General features: G+C 33.7%; 2 protein-coding genes across 2 annotated transcripts; both read left to right on the forward strand.

The window, feature by feature from the left end:
• The first annotated feature begins 4,131 nt into the window (after positions 1–4,131).
• Positions 4,132–6,036, forward strand: LOC129311068 (TMV resistance protein N-like). The gene is made up of 2 exons (XM_054953033.1): positions 4,132–4,817; positions 5,698–6,036. The coding sequence occupies exons 1-2, from the start codon at positions 4,615–4,617 to the stop codon at positions 5,804–5,806; spliced, it is 312 nt and encodes a 103-aa protein (XP_054809008.1). The 5' UTR covers positions 4,132–4,614; the 3' UTR covers positions 5,807–6,036.
• Positions 6,037–7,263: 1,227 nt separating this feature from the next.
• Positions 7,264–8,429, forward strand: LOC129311066 (disease resistance protein RPV1-like). Its single transcript, XM_054953031.1, has 2 exons — positions 7,264–7,907; positions 7,981–8,429. Exons 1-2 carry the CDS (start codon positions 7,405–7,407, stop codon positions 8,270–8,272), a joined length of 795 nt encoding a protein of 264 aa, XP_054809006.1. The 5' UTR covers positions 7,264–7,404; the 3' UTR covers positions 8,273–8,429.
• The last annotated feature ends 3,628 nt before the right edge of the window (positions 8,430–12,057 follow it).

The following is a 12,057-nucleotide window of genomic DNA, read 5'->3' on the forward strand; positions in this document are numbered from 1 at the left end:
GCAAAAATAAGGTAGTTGATAAAAAATATAAAAACTATTGACATAATCTAAAACATTCTGAGCAAGTGAATTGGCAAAGAAATTAGCTTCTCAGATACATGAAATTCAAAGTGTTAAACAATTCCTCACACACTCAATAGTGTCTCTAAACGGGTGATGACTTGCATCAGTCTCGATAATCAAATTAATTGCCTCAGCACAGTCCTTGAACACATGAACTCTTGGAATATTCAAATGATAGCAAAGTTCACAGGCTTGGATTATTCCAATAATTTTAGAAATAGTAGAAGGAAGATGACCAACATTACAGTGAAATCCCGCAACCCACTCAACATGGCCATCACGAAGCACACCTCCACACTTGGAAATGCAATCTTTATAAGAAACATCAATGTCTAAGCATAAATTATTAGCAGTAGGCCAACACCATTGATAATGATTCTGCCGAGAGGAGTCACCCATAGAAACAGAATTGTTGAATAAGCACCAAACACTCTTAGCTTTATATAACATTCCCTCTTTCGAACTCTCTCACCATCTTCCTCAGAGAAAACACCTTTGCATCTTGCACACCAAGCATTCTGGCAAACATAGTCAAAAAGAGCCTCCCAATGTACCTGCTCAGTGAAATCACGATCCACATAATGTTTCATATTTCATAGGATCCAATCCCCAGAGTGAGAGATAAATTTATACAAAAATCTATGTTAATAAATACAAGAGGTAAAATAATAATTTTTTTACTGTTTATATTTTGAACCAATATTAGTTAGGAAAAAATACTTATATTTTGGATCAGAGAGAATATATGATAGTTACATATATAGGCTCCTCACTCTAACTCACAACCTTAGTTCAATCTCCCCTTTGTTCACACGAAAGATTGTGTGCGTTTAGATAGCTTTTAGAATCAATTTTAAAGGTAAAAATCATGATTTTATAAAAGTACATTTAAGCATTCTTATCATGAAGATTCTCTCCCTCGCATTCCTCTCCTTCCCGCTGGAGATTGTTCCTGTGACGATGGATTAGCTTCTCTTTTCTCTTTCTGCAATTTTGTGGCTACGTACCATCCCCTTATGTTCCCATATTTCTATAGTATATTCATGTAGCTTAGTAGTTTTTCCCCGTTCATTATCTATTCTTGAAACTATCATTTGGATTGGGATTTTCTTTAAGATAATTTAGTTTTGTTTTATTATTTGGATAAATTTTTGAGTACATTACATATCCTTGTCCAGCAAAAAGTAGAAAGTTCTTTACCATTTATTTCATACGTATATTTGGTTAAGGATATAGCAATTGATGTGAAGACAAAATTACATCATTGGATCGGTTTAATTTTCTTCCGTCTGAACCGATTTCCTTTTATCTTAACGTCCATAATCCATCGTTGTCTTATTGACAATAAAAAAAACCACACAAAACAAAATAATCCTTTTCCGGTGGCTTCGATGACATTGGGCTTCACCTGCGGAGTTTTCGAACTAAATGAACACGTGTCCCAACTTGAAAGCCTGAGCATGGGGTCCACCACCTTATGCTAACCAAATCAGATCAAATTCCAACATTGTCAGACTCTAAATCAGTAACAATCCACCCTTTTGTAGGCCATATCTGGAACTAATTCATGTTTTAATTTGTTTGTATCATTGGTTTACGTATCCTTTGCTTCTACTTGTACTCATGCCAGGTTTGTACTTACGCATGACACACATGAGATGAGACCTTGTGTTAATTAATTCTCCTTATTAGATAGTATACTTATTCTAATAAAGAAAAAAAATTTCTACACAAACCAACAACAAAAAGGTTCCAGCTGTACTATGTCACCGTCCAAAACGGCAAAACCTGCCACACTGTTTCCTTCTTAATCTATTTGCCTGCTAATCGCATCCCATTTTCGATCCATAGTAATGAAAAGTTTGACATCTTTTTATCTGTTTTTTTTTAAATTAATAAAACTTTACCTTTAGAAATAAAGAAACTCATTTTCCCGCCTCATTTTGAGGTAATTCGCATCCCATTTAATTTCCAACAGTATATATATATATATTGTATCTCTGGATCTCTTGTCTTCTCATTTGAAATCGGAATGCAAACAAAGGGGTCCTTTGAGATAATTCACAAGCTTCTCCTCTATATATCATTAGATCTATCTCGTAATTATGTCTCTCTTGCTCCCTCTAACAGACTATTTTCATATATATATATATATATATTCACAAACGGAAGAAAAATCAGCAGAAAGCGATCGGTAACTAGAGACTAATAATCGCCAGCCTCATGCATGTCTAGATTTTTCCAAGCAAGTCTCATTCTGTCTTCAATTAAAACCAGAGAATCTGTGAGAGCCAGTGCGACGGAGACACCTGTACGTGCTTTGGACATATGCCCCATGAATATCTCCTGCTTGATGCTGCTGCATGAGGAAAGACAATTATTCAGACATTGAAAAGAGACCGCGGAATTCAAAGGTCGAGAGAAACAATGACTGAACACTACTGTTTTTCCAGTGTTACGAATGAGAAACATGATTGTTGGAAATTGAAGGCACGTAGATCTTTGTAATAATGTCGTCTCCTATTTGTGCCCTTTGATTTAATGTGAATTCAAACTGTTAGCCCATGTCTATTATATTAATACTGTTTTGCATGGTGGAAAATTATAGTTAGAGCATGAACAAGCAATTGGTGAACGCATGAATGAATTTATACAAACAAGAAATAAGAAGGAAGACGATTATACATTATATCTGGTATTGAAGGTTGAGATATGCATTTTACGAATCATTTTCTATCTCTTGGTAAAAAGGATATCAATTACTGATTATTAGTTTATTTGATCAATATAATTTGTTTTTGTATTTCATAAAAGCTTTTTATTATATCTAGTATGTCATCATCTAAAATTACAAATAGTCTTCCAAAACGACTTTGTTCTATTATTTGTCTCAATATATATCTGTTGCAACCCATTGTAATTGCTCTTGTATTTCCAAATAATAGTGATCATGATCTTAATCCGAGGAATATACTCTAGTTCCTTTACATAGCGTCGAGCTTAATTGGATGAATGAAATACCCATCCAGTCCTTTTTATAAATAAACCATGTTAACTACTTTCCTGAAATTAAGGAAATTAGTTAAATGTTAAATATTTTTACAACTTTAAAAAATTACCCTTAATCAAATTAAAGCCATTATTTGAGCTAAGACTGAAAGAGATAAGCGTTATTGATATTTCAGTAAATTTTGTTAGGTGTCTTGTATTAAAGATTAATGAGTATTCTCTCTGGACCATAACATAAACAATGATAACTATTTTGCGGCTCTAAAAAAAAAAGTTAAATAAGACATTAATCTCTCAAAAAAATTTATATCTTTTCAATGATATCCTCGTTAAACATTTATATAAATATTTTAATAATAACAATTAAAATTTTAATACATTATTTTTTAAAATAGAGTACTAAATAAAATAAGAGTATGGTTCAAACAATAATTACAAAAATTATCTAATATCATATATTTCATACTAAGTAAAGTTTTTAAGAATATCTTATATTATAATCCAGAAAAAAGTAAAATCTATACTCCCATCTTCCCACGTGACACCCTCTCCTGGACAGGACCTTTATTTTGGCCCAAATCTTTCCGATCTTAAGCAAATTCAGCCTCTCTCTTTGCCTCACATTGCAAATTTCATCATTGGAGGCCCATGAATAGTATTCTTCCCAGGAGGTAATATTCCTATACACATATATTTTTTCGACGTCACTGTACTGTGATATGACTGCACCCTGCGTTGTATCTTCAATAACATCGATGCCTTGTTTTCCTTTTTTTTTTTTTTACCTGTCTGATCGAGTTTCATTGCTGTTATGGCTTCGGCTGGCTAGAAATTTTGAAGGACATTACGGTTGAAGTGATGCAAAAACTGAATTATGGAGAAGAGAGCCTGAGTTCTCTCTCATTTTTGCGTCATTTATCTGGGGTAATCTGTTTCTTATAATTGACGTCATATTGTCGTAACAGTTCTAAAGTCTAAACCAACTCACAAGTTAACGCCATATAATCAAAATTCGCCAAACGACGACTTTTCTTGTTTCTGTCGTCGAGGAGCGCGATTTTCCCCAATGTAAGGTTGACATCTGCAATGGCCGGAATTGGATTTTATCGAAAAAACAACCGCCCTCTCATCCACTTTCGTTTCAATGCTCTGGACGGCCAGCCGGCGTTTCTAATGAGTACAAAGCTTGAGAAAGCTGCAGATTAAACATGAACCCCAAAAAGCGATTCAAGTTTCAGAAATACCCACATGTTGCTATTTGTTTTTCCTGTCCTGTTAATATGTATCTTTAGGCCTAAAACCAGAGAAACTAAAGATGTGTTCGCCAGCTTCAGCGGCGACACCCGTTCTGGCTTTACGAGCCATCTTGAAGAATCTTTTACCAGGAACGATATCACAGCCTTCTTAGACGACCAAATTGAGAAAGGTGCTGATACGTCTCCTACACTTTTACGAGAAATCAAGAGGTCCAAGATCTCAGTCATCATTTTCTTTCAAGACTACGCCACTTCAGAGTGATGCTTAGAAGAACTGGTAAATATAATGGAGCCCAAGAGAAAAAGAAAACAGATTGTGATACCCATTTTCTATAGGGTGAGGCCCAGAGAGGTGCGAGAGCAATCTGGGATTTACGAAGCTGCTTTTGAAGAACATGAACGATGTTATCGGCGTCGGAGAGTGCAAAGGTGGCGGAATGCCATGACAGAAGCAGCCAAAGTCTCTGGCTGGGATAGCTCCGCTTACGGGTATACATACGCATGAATAGTGATTCACTTCTCTTTTCGTTTCCTCCATATATATATATTTTTTTCAAGTCGAGAACTTCCACTGATCAAGATTTTTCATTAATTAGCACGAGTTTTTACGCCATATATAGTTAATTAACGCAGGCAACATGCTACTTTCCGGTCTTAAAACTTAGGAGATAGTTGGGGATTTGTTTACATGTGTTCTAAATATAAGATGTCAATCCATTTTCACTTGAGACATGTAAGGCGGTACTGTCAAGACTTTTTTTTTTTTTTTAATTACTCATCTCCTATTCACTGTCAAGACTTTTGATCATCTACATACCAATGACATTGGCGTGCATCTGCAATCTAACTTCAAAATAGTGTTCCATTAATTTTTCCAATAATTCCTATTATGAATTTTGGTCTTGAACAAGGTGGTGTTCCAGTTTGCTTTGAATTTGGTTTGTTGGAACGGTCTTGATCTTCCTACAGACTTAGTAGCTTTTCAAGTTATTTTAAGGGGAAATAATTTTTACTAATTTGAACTTTGAAGACAAGATTCATTTTAATGAGGGAGATAATGTCATGAATAGGCCTGATGATGTGTTTTATATATTATTTGAGTAAGTTTTTGTAGTTTTTTCCCTTTCATTATCTGTTCTGAAAACTATCATTTGGATTGGAATTTTGATTAAGAAAGAGTTAAGTTGTGTTTTATATATTATTTGAGTAAATTTTTGAGCACATTACATATACCTAGTCAAACGAAAAGTTGAAAGTTTTTATGGTGTACAAATAATTGATGCTTGGAAAGATAGTTCTAACTTCTGAGCAAGATTATTTCCTTTCTAAGAGCTTGACAAACATTTCTGAGCAAGACTTGCATTTATAGGAGGGAGTCAGAGCTTGAAAAGGATATAGCAAATGGTGTGGAGACAAAACTTGAATCAATTAGCCCACGTAGCGGGAGAGAGAGCAGCCAAATCGCAACACTAGAATAGGCTGCGTGTGTGCGTGGGTGCATAGCTTCAGTCTCAGGATCATTTTGACAAGCTTCATTGCACCCAAACCGAAAATTATAGTTTCTAAAACTTACTCTTCAATTCAAATGAAGCTATATCTTTGTACCATAAGGAACATTCTCAACCTTACGCTGAAACTTGAAAAAGCTGTATAAGTAAAAATTTCAGCCCATGTCAATTTTTGTACAGTAACTCATGTCAATTTTGGCCAATGTAATGTCTTCTTTTTCTTTTCATCTTTTTTCTATTTTTTTGAATGCCTTCTTTTTAATTATTTTTCTTCAACCATTCATTTTACATTATTGTTATTGAAAAATCTTGTTGAATCAAACTGAATGGCTATATATGCATGATACAGACACACATAACAAACGCACTCACATATCCTTACCACATGTATATATAATATTTTAAAATACGAGAAGAACTAGCCGACACATGGCGTAACTCCCAACGAGAAGGCTGGAGCTATTTAAATTCTAGGTTTTGAGTTTGAATATGATAAATTAAATGAAAAAACATTTTTTAGAAAAGTTATTGCAATTAGAACTAATAAGGCTTACATTTTATCTTTGTAGTATTAACTATCATATAATTATATATAAAAAAATACATGAAGGATCGATTTTTCTTTTTCATTTTTTTTAAATGGGCAAATTAAACGGGTCAACGGAACTAAAGTTTACTCGATGTGGAACTTTGCGCAAGTTGGCAAGTGGTATTCATTAGTTGGCAAGTGGAATTTAACGCCCACTTGGGCATTTTTCATCTGCCTATTCCCATAAAATTTCCTGGGTCAAATTTGATGGCTATATTTTAATCAAATATCCTCCTTCAAACTCCGTTATTATATTCTTTTCACATATAAAATTTTATTGAATTATTTTTTTTAGAAAAATCATAAGGTACCATTCGATGACAAGGCAGATCATTGAGAGTTTCAGTTTTACAATAAACTAAAATGAATTTCATTTGAGAAAAAAAAGTTTCTGCCATGCCCCTCACAATGAGGAGCACCCATGCATGCATCTGCAGATTGGTCTCATTTCATTTGGGATGCAATGGATTTCTCATCAATTTAAAAGTGTTTGATAGGATTCAGAGGAAGAAACAGTTGATCAGTTTTTAAAGATGTTTTATTTTAAGGAAGAAGCACCCATGTTTTATTTTTAAAGATGTTTTTAAATTAAAGAACATAAAACATGAAATTGAGATATTAATATAAAATAAATAAAATAAAATAAACTTAAAATAAAACATAAAATAAATAAAGTTAAAGGATAAAAGGATAAAAGTATTTTAATGTCACTAATTTCTTTCGTTTATTAAAAAAGTATTTTAACTTTAACCGCGTTTTACTAATTCAGGTTAGCGTAAACAGTAAGTATTGTCGTCACTTAATTAGTGGGTTTAAATACTCGCCTTTTTAAGTATGTAGCAGCCCTAGCTTGGTGCTATATGCAAGGGAGAACAACGACTTTCAGATCAGTCTCAAACCTTGTAGAAGATCAGTTAGACGGCACAATCCCATTCTGTAGTCCAATATAACCAAGACGTTCACAGAAAAACAAGTTGCTATGGCATCAATGAATCGCTCGTCGTCCTCAAGTGGTAACGGTAATGTTCCTCCGGAGAAGCACGAAGTGTTCATCAGCTTCAGAGGAGAAGACACTCGCAAGGGCTTCACGAGCCATCTCAACGCTGCTTTCAGGAGGAACGACATCAGAACCTACATGGACTACAACCTCGAGAGAGGAGACGAAATATCTACCACTCTCCTCGAAGCCATTGAGGATGCTCAGCTCTCTGTTATTGTTTTCTCCAAGAACTACGCTAATTCCAAGTGGTGTCTGGACGAGCTCCTCAAGATCCTTGAATGCAAGAGATCCAGAGGCCAGGTAGTGTTGCCGGTCTTCTACGACATCGATCCCTCCTTCGTGCGTAACCAGATAGCAAGTTATGCAGAAGCATTTGAGAAACATGAGCAGAGATTTAGGCATGACTTGACCAAGGTCCAAAAATGGAGAGACGCTCTGACAGAAGCCGCTAGTTATTCTGGTTGGGATTGTACCATCAACAGGTAACGCGGTTTCCATAATTATAATTTAAAGAGAGTACTGGTTTGTGTTTAGAGACAGTGTGTTTCTTTGCAGGATGGAATCAGAACTGGTGGAGGAAATAGTGAAGGATGTGTTGGAGAAACTGAACAGAGTGTATGTAGGAGACCTGGATGAGCAGATCGCCAAGTATGAACAGCTTGCACAGCTCCAGAACGAGTATGCACGCAAATTACCCAGTATTCAAAACTTTCAGCAGGTTGAAATCACAAAGCAACGCATCGTTCAGCTTCAGATGGAGAGAAATCTTCGCATGCTTCGTCTCACTCCTGACATGGTTTCTGAAATCCAACAATCATCTCCACCCAATAATTATCGTTTTTTTTAGCTCGATCTCTCCCGTGATGAAATGTCAAGATTGTTATAATAGAATTCAGGTTTATAAGCTTTTGTTTTGTTCTATTGTTTAAACGGATACATTTGTGTACTGTTGACTACTTCTATATGGCTTCAGCATCAATTTCATTTGATGCATTTTTAATTCATCTCCTACCATAGTTACGCTGTCGTTGGTTCTTTCAAATGTATTTTATTAAGTTGCGTATATTTATAACTCGTATATATCTCACGCTCGAAAGTTCATCTTCAAGCGGACCAGCTTCATTTTTTAAAATAATCAATTTTTGGAGTGTTTTCAAACGAATCGGCGGATTTATTAATGGGATTGCTTGATTTTCAGCACTTCTGTTCTTTGTGATGAAAGCAATGCAATAAAACAATGAAGTAGCCAGAGATTGATTGAGGTTATTTTAAATGGGATGAATATTACCGATGCATAACGGGGAAAATAGAGATGTTATTTACAGGTGTTACCAAATTCATAAAAATAAACCTGAGAATATTTTAGAAATTTTAAAATTAAATGTAAAAATAACGATAATTTTAATATTATAATAGTTAAAATAAAATATTCTTAATTAATCTTCAAGCCTCTAAAATATTCAATTATTCTTTTTCATGTTTCCATCACTTACTCCCCTTTTTTTCACATATATATCCTTGAATTGCATATAATTTATTATATTTAAGGTTTTTTTTAAGGGGTGATGGTAGATAGAGTTGGTTTCTCTCCACTACTTTCCTCCCAATTATCTTTTCATTATAAATCTGAAGTCAAAATAGTAAATCTGAATTGTTTAAATTAAATTTATATTTTAAAAATTATTAAATTTAAATAATTAAATTCAAGTTAACGGTCGAGTGGTCTTCCCTTTACTCTCTTAGAAAGGCCAAATCTGACAGTACTCAACACCCTATCGTCCATTGTCTCTATTTAATTGAGAGACTTTAATGTTCACATTTTTAGAAATAATTAAATAGCAATGTGGGAGTATAAACTAATTTTATCTGCATGTTACTCCCTTCATTCCAAATTATAAAATATTTTTAGATAAAATCTCATATACCAATAAATTTCATTAAATACACTTAACAACATTATCTTTTCAAAATAAAAATATAAAATTTTTAAAATACCCATCGTTTAATATATTGAAAAGAAAGTGATAAAAATTAATCATAAAGAGAGAAAAGGTAATATTAAAATTGATGCATTTAATAAAATTTTAATTTACTTAAAATGTCTTATATTTTGGGATAAATAAATTTCTTTAAAAGTATCCTATAATTTGAGATGGAGGGAGTATAAATTTATAATCCAATTTAAGGTGAAAGGTAAATTTAACCAGGTTTCAAATTCATAACCCTTTCAAGATCAGTGGCAGGCTAACAATAATTAGCGCGAGAAAGCATAATAATCAACACATAGTTACATTAAATCATGGTTCATCTGCCCATATATGTATTGTCAACCTATTTTATTGCGAAAATTAATATCCACACAAACATACCAAGACTAAATATAGGGATATGTTTTCTTATTATTGTTAAGAGACGTAAATTGCTAGTCCTTTTCACTCATCTTAATTATTCACATTTTCCTTTTTTTTTTTTGAAATCCTTCAAGCTGCAAAGGTGTCTGCTTTTCAAGGTCTTCTTTTTTGTTTGACCAAAATCTCCACTGTCCCTGAAAAATATGGATCAGTCAAACTCGACGGCTATGAGTATAAGGGGGAGAGACCAACTAGCTCGAATCATTGAGCGTATGGTAAGTTGGATCGTTATTGTTTATCATTATATTAAATAAATTTTTGTTGTCCATGAAAATTCCCTACTAATCAGACCTAACACTTACTTGAACTACCAATTATTTTTAGATTTTTTTTTGGGCCACATCAATTGTCCCTAGAATATATTCCCTCTATTTCAATATACAAGTTTTTTTGGAAATTTTTTTGTTTCATTTTATATATCCTTTCAAAAATAAAACATAGAATTGTATAAAAAAATTTCCTATTATTTACTTATTTTACTCAAACAATTTTGATTTATTCTACACAATAATTAGGGACAAGTTTGTCAATATTTTAATATATTAATTAATTAATTGTGTTTCTTGATCTATATGCTAAAATCTTAACAGACTTAAATTTTCATTTATTTTCTACACAATAATTAGGGGCAAGTTTGTCAATGTAGTCAATATTAACTAACATGGATTCCTCCGGCTTCGCTGAGACTCTTCTATACGTGTTGGCAGAAAACAAAGAATTGTATATGAGTTTCAATCATTATATAGCTAATATAATTTAAGTTATTAATTTGTTTCCATTTCACTTCTCAGCGGGTCATTTGACAACCTATACACATGTGCACGCGCTTGTAAATAGAAGAATTTTTTTGGCCGAAGTAAATGGTAGAAATTTATAGAAAACCTATTTGCACCCAAATTATAAATTTTAAGACTCAAGCTTCACTCAATTTAATCGATCTTAAAATAATTAAAAATAAATATTTATAAAACCTTAGCTATTAAGTTAAAATTGGATCTAGGCCATTATTTTCATACTCCACCTATAATGCTTGAATTATGAAAGTTGGAAAAGTAATCATGATTGAAGAAGTGCTTTCTAAATTCAAGGAAAATAACGATTATGGAGTTTAGACACAAAGTCAGGACCATTTATAAATAGATGAGCCCTCTCTCATCATCAGCATCAATAAACTACTAGTCAAATTCTCAAATTCCAAGTCTGCTACTTTATTTTTGATTTTATCATATAGTTTTAGCTGTTAGTTTTCTGGTCGGCATAGCTCGCCAACTCTTTTTTTAATCAATGTATCTCTACTTCTTTGCATTTACATTAATTTTTTTCACTTCACATTCTTGCATCTAGGTAAACTATGGTAAGGAAGCCTAGGTTCCTAGTGTTTGATCAGAAGTAAGGTTCTTTCATCTTTTTGAGACCCCGTGTCTTTGGTATGCCTCACAACACCCCCTTTTTTGCAAAACAATCTTTTGGCACCCTCGGTGGGACCCAGTGAACGCAATGCCTAAGACACATAAGTATCAATATATTGGAAAGAATAAACCTGAGTCTTATGACTTAGAGAACATGGTTGCATACACAAAATGTGAAGTAAGGGCCTCTCACACTTTAGTGATTGTGGGGCAACAGGCAATACCTCCTCAAGGAATGCCTTACCCACTAGCTCAGGATGAGTCTTAAAGCCTCTCACTTAGGAAAACCTCTTATTATTGTGTCTAATGATGTTGTAGCTTTGTCTTTAACCATGATACATGATTTTATCAATAAGCAAGCAATAACCTCACAAGCACTAGTAGAGGAACTCAAGAGATAACATTTGAAAAAGCAACCGAAGTAAGCCAAAGCCTAAGAAAAGTTGGAATGCTAGGCTAATGAGAGGCAAAGAGCTTTGTTGCAAACTTTGAAGGATAGCTTAAGGAATATCTCCATTATGCTGTTTAGACCGTCAAATGAGCAAGCTCCAATTGGCTTGCACATTCAGAGAGTAGATGGATTTGGGGGGAGTCTTCCAACATGCCCTTCAATTAGAAGATTAATAATAAGGACCATTATAATATCCCTGAAAGGAGAAATGGCAGGTTTAACTCAATGGTAGGCCCATTCAACCTCCAAGAAAGACAAATGACAAGATGCTGTAAGGAAGAACAATAGTACCACCAAGACACATTTCTTAAAGCCCATTAGAAGTGGCACCACTCAACCAATACTCTCAACAAGTCTATTT

This window comes from Prosopis cineraria, unplaced genomic scaffold (assembly GCF_029017545.1).
Source record: "Prosopis cineraria cultivar Desert tree isolate PC_DT_omini unplaced genomic scaffold, ASM2901754v1 PC5, whole genome shotgun sequence".
Lineage (NCBI taxonomy): Eukaryota > Viridiplantae > Streptophyta > Magnoliopsida > Fabales > Fabaceae > Prosopis > Prosopis cineraria.